The sequence below is a fragment of the Manduca sexta genome, unplaced genomic scaffold (genome assembly GCF_014839805.1).
Source record: "Manduca sexta isolate Smith_Timp_Sample1 unplaced genomic scaffold, JHU_Msex_v1.0 HiC_scaffold_1331, whole genome shotgun sequence".
Taxonomy (NCBI): Eukaryota; Metazoa; Arthropoda; class Insecta; order Lepidoptera; family Sphingidae; genus Manduca; species Manduca sexta.
In genome coordinates, this window is record NW_023592185.1 from 1 (window position 1) to 10,212 (window position 10,212).

General features: G+C 34.6%; 1 protein-coding gene across 1 annotated transcript; it reads left to right on the forward strand.

Annotated features, from left to right (window-relative positions):
- The first annotated feature begins 6,332 nt into the window (after positions 1 to 6,332).
- LOC115453196 lies at positions 6,333 to 9,287 on the forward strand. Its single transcript, XM_030181871.2, has 2 exons — positions 6,333 to 6,646; positions 9,034 to 9,287. The coding sequence occupies exons 1-2, from the start codon at positions 6,487 to 6,489 to the stop codon at positions 9,285 to 9,287; spliced, it is 414 nt and encodes a 137-aa protein (XP_030037731.2). The 5' UTR covers positions 6,333 to 6,486.
- The last annotated feature ends 925 nt before the right edge of the window (positions 9,288 to 10,212 follow it).

Here is a 10,212-nt window from a genome sequence, read left to right on the forward strand (position 1 = left end):
GACTAAGAACCAGATCATTTGCTTTGTTAGTGCACTGTATTGTAACACAAATAAATCAACGATTCAGGAAGTAGCTTGAAATAGAAAAACCAAGTTAATGTTTTGCGCGATCTAAGTGTTGTCAATTTAGACGATTAGTCAACGAAGCGCAACTATCATTACCGACCTAATAAGATGAATATTAATCAATTTGTGTGGATAACAAAATTATCATAATTTTCACCGGGTGAAATGTCGCAGCGCGCTGTGATATACCAACCGTTTTACTTTCATAAAACGTGTTTTCATAACGTAGCCTGACAGCCAAATGCACCTACCAGATATAATTAAAGTTTAAAATAATTTCTCAGCGCAAAAATGTTGCCAGTCGTGACTGCTTGTACACTCATGGTCGACACTTTAGAAAGCGAAAGATCTATCATTGTGTAACCAATAATATAACAAATCCAGATTAAACGTTGAGTACTCACCTTTATTATTTGTTTATTTTCAACTCTTGTTACATAAAAAAATCACTACAAAATTCTTAAGTGGAATCCACCATCATTCCAGCTGTTCACTTGAAAACACCGATACCACCTTCACTAGAAGTTCGAGAAAAACTTTTTTCAGTAACACACACTTCCCGCCAAAATTCTACATATTCGAAAATTCGGAATCGACGAATTCGAGTTCCGTATCACTGATTGCGATGTCAACGTCCTCGACGCAATCCGGACACTGGCAGGCGAAGTGTCGCCGCCGATTCGGACTTTTTACGCGCGAGTGCACTCCATTCGATTTGAAAAGAAAAAATATTGGAGTGTTCCAAGTTTGAATTTGTGGCGGGAAACGTGTGTTACGTTGTGAACGTGCGTCGGGGCTCGTGCGCTCGGGCCGATCGGTGCGCGAAATGCGACTGCGGTCACCGCGGCTCCAGCGACACTCTCTGCCCACCGCCTGGCATGTGTAAATGTTAATCCGCGATATTATTTAGTTTAACCAGTTCTAATTGAGCCGCTGCAGCTGGCCCGTCGAGCCTTTTACCGGGCAAGGCGCCACGGTGGGAGTGGAGGCGGCTCGTGTGATTCTGGCCGCTGCTACAAGTGGTCAAACTGGTTGCGCTCGCACACACACAAAGGATGTTTTCAGAGCAGTTTTCAGTCCGATTGCGAAACGAAAGCCCTGTTCTTACAAATGTATTCTGACATAAGATTTGTACGGTTACATCCCTACTTACATAAAAACAATGTATAAGCATTTTGGGCAATATGTAAAAACAAAGGTATGCAAAAGTAAGGCAATATGCGTCCGACGGACAGTAATTGCTTAAACTTGTCGGTTTTTTAAAGATTCCAAATTCAATGGTCCACCTTTGAGTCGGAAACTGTAGGGTGTTGACACAGTGTTATGCCAAGTGTCACAACACTATTTATTGGAGTCTGTTTTTTAAGTACCTTAAAATATGGAATGAATGATGTAACAATGCCTTTTAACTTCGCGAAAGGTCTGTAAAATATTAACAGCATTGCAGAGGCATCTCTTAAGATATACTTTTAAATGTCTCATTATCACATACTGTACGGTTAAATAATCTACCCAAAACGAGGCACATGTATTTTAAGTACATATGACTTGACATTTCCCAGTTTCCTCATATTGTAATAAAATTTTATGCTTTTTTATCAAAATTATTCGATTTAAGGTCAGTAAAGAAATTCCGGGACACTCTACATACAACCTATAACGTGTGCTTGGTCAAGTAGGCATCGAATCTGGCCATCTTTCGACATGCGGGGTTGACAAGTATTTTCACGAACATTTTTATCATGTATGGCAGGCGTGACTTCGGTTCCAATCGAGGGATTTCCCAGTATATTATTTTCCCTCCCGAGAATCTAGCCGGTGCGCAAGCGCAAAAGCTGGCTGGTGAACATGACATATCTTGGCTATATGGATCAATACAAGGTATCACGTCTATTTCACCAAAAACAGGTAAAACTTTTTGTATAAATGTAAACAGCGCATTAGGCTACAAACAATTATCGACGGCATTTATTATGCAGTAATTTGTGTTATTGGTATTCCAAAATCTAACAACAATTAAACTTCCCGGTGGCTATAAAACACTTATTTTAATTTCTATCGTAAAATTCTTGATGCATTCTATAACGCGAAATAAAATGATTCGACACAAGCCAAAATGAACAATAAAACTAAAATGAATCTGGCAGAGGCAATAGTTTGGTTTCTGAAATCGTGAGGAGGTGATGTTCGATGGCCTTTGCGATTTCAGTCGATGTGTCAATTGTTGAGACAGATATTAAAAACACGGCTCATTTTGGAAATAGCATATACCTACTCAGAAATGCATCTGTATCAACCGAAGTTATAAATAAAAAATACAAATAAATGTTGGAAATATTTGTAAAATGCAAAGTGAAAGTTTGAGTTTTAAAGCTTACTCTTATTAGCGACTCGCGATAGAATAAACTCCAAGTGTACAAAGATGTGCGCTACTCAGGGATCTATACTTATAAATTGTCAGCCCTGTTTAAAGGGCTTCTTCTTAAAGGGCTCTTTATTAAACATTTCCTATTGGAAACGCACTCAGAGATTTAGCATAATTAAACTTTATGTAAAGGAGTGCAGAAAAAAAATATGTTTGTATTACAAATATATGAAATTCTATAGCCAAACTTTGACCCCATGACGACCACTAGTCAACATAAAAAGGTTAAAAGTAAAGTGCTTCTGATTTTAAGTGACAAAATTCACGGTAACATTAATATTTCACGAAAACTATCGAGTAAATCATTTCGCCTTCAACTATTACAAAAACCTAAGTAAATAGTTCATAATGAATTGAGTAGAATAGATTAATCAAGTATCTATCCAACTACTAGTTACTCTACGTAGTGTAATCATAGACATTTTAAGACCACTGTAGCGCTGCGAGGCACTAGCCTACTGAGGAAAGAGGTCGCAAGGTCGATTTTGACAAATGAGTTACTATTCTATAAACAGATTTTGAAGTATGTACTATATTGTAGAGTATCAAGGTCCATAATTACAAAGGGTTAGTAAAACTGGTTTTGATATTTCAAGATTTATTTATGGACATCGATTGGTTATAATGTGGCTATGCGACAAATGAGAGACTAATTCCAAAATGCCTAGACACCCGCATCAGACGAGTTATATTCCACATTATCGCAATAAAACAATTTAAAAAGAAACAATAACTTGGAACAGAAAGTATTTTATTATTGTATTTAGTAATTATCGATTCCTACTGGATATAAAGTTGCTTGAAACCGTAACAAGATCTAAGGCATCATACTATACGCGTTAAGTAGGTGTTATTTAAAAAGACTTTTATAATTTAAAAATATAATATATATTGTTATCTTTCCAACGACATCTCGTGAAACAATCTTCAACTATATTTTCCACTAACACAAAAGTACCCCCCGTGACCATGAAGGCTGCAAAGTCTTTAAAACGTATGGTTTAATTTTAATACAACAGTCGCCCTTAATCATTTTAAAAATATGAGTTATGTATCAGTGTCCATATAAGCCGATTGCTATTCGCTTCCCTTTCATAATTTATATCGAATCTAATTATTAATAGAAGGATTTGAAGACCGCATTTATGCATATTAGTACACAATTATGTTGTGTCTAGTTCCCTTCTGGAAAATTTTTCCCTTGGCTACTGATATGTATTTTCTAAGATATTTACATAGATATGTAACATTTCTGTTCTACGATACACTGTGAGAGCTACAATGCATGGCGTATATTTACCTATTTGCAAAGGTTTAGTCAATGTCCGTTAGTAACAAATACGAACTTATACCTGTATTTAGATGTTATATAGAAATCTTACTAAATAACAAATAATATTTCAACTATGTTATTAGGAGGAAATAGCCTAAACTATAAGTTATTATATTTAAATGTTAGTTATAGATTCTTATCGTACAAAGTACAAGGACTTATTTAAGTGCAAAAGGTGTAACTAGGCATCAGGCACCTTTTATAAAATAGATTAAGTAGGTACTTTCAATTACCATCCATTAGCGATTTATTTTTAACCTTCACGCAGTACATGATTTTAGAATGTCTTAAAAGGTATTAAAGTCTCTTTATTCCGCAAAGGGCTTAATGCAGATCATATCACGCCAAAGTAAAAATAAAAACTTATCTCACTCACGAAACAAAGCAAATGTGCGTGCAGCGTAAAAGGAATAGAATAGAAATGATTACTTACGCATATCACCTATCTTTTCGAAGGAAACGATTTGACTCATACTTAGGGCTCCATACCTCAAAATGAATCCTTATAGGATCATTTTCTTGTCCGTCTTCTGTCAAGATCATTTTTCTCTGTAACGCATAGACGTATCGAGTTGAAACTTATATCTATTAAATGTCCCCAGCCGCTTTCAGCTTGTAAGTCAACGCGTTTAAAACATTTGTCCGTTTATGTTGTATATTTTGCGATTTCACAAGGCAATCAATATCTATAGGGTACTTCTTGTTGACCTAAAATCTTGGAATTTTGCGAGAAGCACATCATGTGCTGCATATGTAAAGGAGAAAATCTAAAACCCGTAAATATGTACTTTATTAACAAAAAAACTTAAATTTATTACTTGCAAAGTTAAGTTTGTCAAGGTTGAACTCAAGTTTATAAGGTAACCTCTGTGCGCGAGTCCAACTGGCACTTTATAGAAGTTATGAAAAGCACCGTAAAAGCGGTCCACATAACAACCAGGGATAAATAATTTCGGCCGATGACTATTGTGTATGTATAAGTAAGTATCTACGAGTTACAAGACTTTAAATTGTAATTATTAAAGTTGAAACATGAAACTGGAAGTCATTATGATCAATGACATTTTACAAATAGACGCGTCATATCCTAACAAAATTGCACATAAAAACAGCGGAGTATTTACTATAGTCACAGCCCTAGCGGCTCGCATCGATACGGCCCGAGCGAGCCCGAGTGGTTCCGAATGGGCCCGAGCGTCGGCCGCCCCGTCGCCATGACAGTCGAATGAAATGCATTTATTAGTTTAAAAATTATTTAAATAGTGTATACTTATTACTAACGTGTGAAATGAAACGTTTTTCTTTCACAGTTGGAGTATAATTTGTACATCGTCTAAAAACACAGGAAGGAATTTTATTTATAAAAATACAAGAAGTTAGTAAGCAGACTAGCCGCGACAGTGGTTGGAGGTTGACTAAGTGAATGTCGGGCAGTTACCTTACTTTCGTCTTGCCAGTATTGAGCTCGGATAACGTATCTATGTAATAAAAACATCTTAGATTATGATTTTAAAGTTCCTACTCTAATATTTATGGCAATAAGTTGAAACTAACTCTAACATAATGCATAATTTGCGATTAGGCGCTGTAACAATTTCACATAATTAAATTGCCAAAAATAAAAAGTACACAAATATTACACTATATTGTGATTCTCATGTTAATTTATAGTTTAAAATTTATTTTAAAAATTAAAATATCCACGTTTGTATTGTAGCCAAGTTAAAACTTTGATAATTTCCGAACGAAAATTTTATGTCATTTTTTTCTGTCAAATGGTCATGACGTTCACGAGTGACGTCATGACTCACCATAGGAAAATTTGCCGGGGTCCTAAACATTTTTTTATCTAAACAATAAACATTTAATGTTTATTTTCGTACACTGTAAATACTTCTAATGTACTTAAATATTACAAATATATTTAGTTCTGTATTAAAATTTTGGTATTGTTTTATTCCGTATCTTAACAAAATATTTGGGTTCGTCTTTCCGATAACAAGTAATAAGCACGTCGTATCAACATTTTTTATGTCTAAAAGGCTTGTCATAAAAAGGTCATAATGCGCATTTACATTGAAATACATAATTGAATAACCTCTATTTAACATACAAGTACTTAATCCATAACTTCCTGCATCGGTCACAATTCTCAAAATGTTATTGTCTTGGTGTAGCTCATATTTCTGTTCCAATCATCCTGATTAGACAGCAATTGTCTTCTCGTCACTCAAAAACCTTTAAGTTCTACTTTCTAATATCGTACAAATACATAACTCTGGAACGGATATGAAATATGTTCTTAACTTCTGGCCTACACATACGTGATACGCCGATAATTACGTCATTTTTCTAAAGTGCTTATTCACACGCCAAAATCCTTCAAGTGAATGAACAGAGCACAGTCCAGGCGTAACAAGGCGTCGAAATCTCTCCGCTTTAAAAACAACAACAGAAATGTCCTGAAATATCTACTTCAGGTTAGTACCAAGTGATTTCACTGTCTATTGTGAAAAAGTCAAAGGCCGCGCTCGCCGGACCGTGTTAACGTCTGCCACCACGGAACCAAACTCGTGATTTTGTCATACAACCGTGTTTGGCGCGTGTCTCGTCCCAACTGTACCGCGAATTGATAATTTCACTATCTTATCAAACGTAGATTATGTACACAAGTGTCGCGGTGTGCGATGGACAGCACATTACCTACCAACACCCAGATGGGTACCGCGTCATTGATATTGCAATAAACGAAGACATTGATCTCGAAAAACGTATGGAACGAAACGAATTAACATTAAGTTTTCATAACTTAATCAAAAGAGGTATATTTGGATTTCTTGTGTTCTATTTTCAAATTATTGTGCTATTTTATGTGCCAGTGATTGTGTTGTGAATTTTAATTGTCTGTAAATCTTTGGATTGTTTTGGGAGAAAACGGTAACAGTATAATTAGTTTTACTTTTCATCTACACATTATAAAGACTGTAATTTTGTTTGTGTATGAAAACACAGCTGTAATCAGTATTATATTGAATGTTTATAGCATTGAAGTGCCTTAAAATCCCTCACTTGTGATAATTCATTTGCACATTATTGTGATAGTAAAACTGAAAGCAAACTGCTTTGTGTTACAATTTACATATCTGTATGGATTTGATAATAAGTATACTTATTCTTCAAATTCCATTGCATATTAAACAATATTATTAGAAGAGAATTTTAAAATGGTATGGACATCCTTGTTATCCATACATAGTGAGCATGGTCAATGTCAAAGGAAGTAGATATAATGTGTATGATTGTATCATGTTTTTAGTCTACCGTGACATAAAAGATATGGCTTTGAAAAATATTCCAGTCAATTAAAACTGTTAATTTTTAGCAAATAATTATAATACAAAAAGTATGTATAAAAGTAGTATTTTAGCTTTCACAAATTACCTAGCTGCCAGGCATTTCTAATATTATTTTAATTTACATAATCATAATTTTAGTTACATTTATTGGCAATATTGGGACAGTACAAGATGTTATTTTAACACAATTAGCCAAAAGTTGATAATGTGCTCTCATGTATATGCTTATTCCTCTGACTGATTATACTTGAAATGGCTTAATGGATTTTAGCAAATAAGATGCAGTTGTTCTCAGCGTATACTAGAACAATATAGTAGAATGTCAATTATGTCAATTCATTGGAGACATGGGTGCTCGGAAAACTGATTTATTTAGATTATTGAACTTCATAGTTTTATATATGTATATGCCAATAAAGAACATAGATTTGTAGTATGAATCTCATTTATCAGAGTGGTAAGAAAGATATGAAGTATAGATAACTTAAGGAACAAAACATGTTGTTTAACAAATAAATGACATGCAATATCACTATAAAATTAATGTTTAAGAAAGTCTTAAATTCTGGTCTGTCATTATGAGCCCCATACACACAGATAAGGTTCATACTATTTTCATGACAGATATCTCATACTAGTTACGTTTCATTTTGAACTTCAAACCATTGTAGGATGGGATGCGAGTTCTGTATCAAATAGTAAAACCGTGCTCCCTCTCCGATAGCCCAATCTGTGCAAACATAAGTTAAAATTACTATTCTTCAGAATTGTATGTGAAAATAAATATAAAATATTGTGAACTCATTTGAGTAAAAAAAAACATTACTAGGCAATATCTAAGCATGCAAAAATGAGAACTAGTTAAGCAGTTGTTCGGTCAATCAATGTTCCGATGATCAATGCTCTGTTGTTATACTTTTTCTACCATTGTATGATTAATTACATAAAAGATATACCTACCAAACAGTTTTAAATGATGATTTCTTATGTTTACAAAAATGTCAGACTAATAAAAAAGAAAAAAGACTTGAAAACTTTTGCTACAAATCCTTCGAAACATCAGGATAAAATTATATAATAACAAAATGAATCCATAAAAGAGTTTTATTTAAATGTCAGTTTTACATAAACTGAATTATATAAAACGTAACAAACCGACTGCACCTGTTGGCTTAACATAGATAAAAATAAGCTCTTAACTCTAGGGAAATTTAATGTTTATAAGTCAAACTATTGAGCAAAATATATTTTGTAATTTTTCTGGTGTGTAATAAAATGTTTATAACCAAAGCACAGGTCCAGGCATGGCCTAGTTTGGGTACCCCTGATAAATACTTTATTTTTGTTTTTAGAAATTTGTTTTGTTAAACCACTGTTTTCAACTTTAAAATACAATATGTACATTTTCAATAAAACTTATTATTATATTTTAAGTTTTTTAAACTTCTCTCATTTCTGGGGCATTTCACCAGAGCTGCGGGCTTTTGGCCAAACAACTTTGGTGGTTGATGTTAGTCTATTATTATTATTATTAAAGCCATGATTGAAAATTATACTTACATGATTACTTTGTGTTACATTATTTATCCAATTATATTATTGTGAATCATTTTAATATAATTCAAAATGATAACATTGTTAGCCTGTAGAGCATGCATGCGTTTATAATGTTTTCTTCATTTGATGGAACTGAATAATAAAAAAAATATGAATACCAACTCTAAAGTAGGAAGGTTTATTCCTTATCTATTCTTTAAGGAGGAATAAAACTTCCTCCTTTAAAATTTGTTTAAAAATACAAGAAAATTTTACCATACATAAATTCCTTAAGGTAATTTCTCCATATTTTTTAGATGAAGAACTCTACAGCTACACAAACTACGGCATGGACACGCCGACGCCAGTCACCCCGGGCGATTGCCTGCCAGGGCTTTTTCAGACCATGGACTCCCTGACCACAGCGCTGGACTCCGACTTGGACGAGAGCTTGGCCGTGCCCGAGTCGCTGTCTGTTATCGACGCTGATAAAATAGATAATAAGGATAACGATGCTGGCAGTAAGTGGTTAATTTATTGTAATTTATTTCACACACACACACATACTTAGGGCTGATTAATCAGATTTAGGGATATTATAAGATGCATTTGTGTCTTGCATTGGTTTATGGCCGATTTGAATAAACTATCCCAATCTTAACCTTAGATTCGATCCCGAGAATAAACTAATTAAATTAACCACCATTTTCAATAAACGATCCCAATCGCTTTTTTCGATCTATCTCAAAAATGGACCAATCACAACAAAGTTTTTTGACACGCGTACAAATGAGTTCTTATGATAAGTTTGGATTTAAGATTGAGATTGGGATCGTTTATTGAAAACAGCGTATAGGTGCTTTATGGTTGATAATTCACATTTGTGTTTCCGCATTAGCCCTGAATTTAGTATAAACGTTCTAATGTCCGTGAGATTCTGTGTTCAATTTCCGTTTGAAGTGAAAATAATGCATCTAATGGAAACAACGTTTCGTTCCTTGATGCTCGCTGGAATTTTTCGGTCAAACCTTTCTTACACAGCATAAACTGGCTTTTTTCAATACGTGACCCACCTAACGAGCCCTCACGTCAGAATTTTCAACAAGCGTACAGCACGTCCAATCATTTACATACCAGGTATGGCCTTCCCATAAACGATTGAAAATCCCGAATAAATCAAACAAATTATTATAATAAAATTGTAATAATAATTAAATTTATCATTTAGTAACTTGTTAATACGTTAATATTCAGGTATGGTCAGGGATGCACCTATCTAGTGGTCATGGCCCGCCCTAGAATAGATGCTAGGAGTACGCGAACTCGGCCCCCGAGCTACTGCAGTCACTACCAACTGTCCCTTCCATGAGTGCAGTATCCACACCTACAGGCCATACTTTCCTTTCCCATAACATCCTCTACCCACAAACCCTATTTCCTCTTCCCGGCTGATGATGAGCAGCAGCGTCATCAGCGTGAGTCCCCTCCTGCGCTCG

Bases quoted from the DNA above. Each gene is read 5' to 3' on its own strand.
- LOC115453196 (XM_030181871.2), top strand. From the start codon at position 6,487: ATGTACACAAGTGTCGCGGTGTGCGATGGACAGCACATTACCTACCAA. The intron at 6,647-9,033 runs GTATATTTGGAT...CATATTTTTTAG, and splicing joins TCATAACTTAATCAAAAGAG to ATGAAGAACTCTACAGCTAC.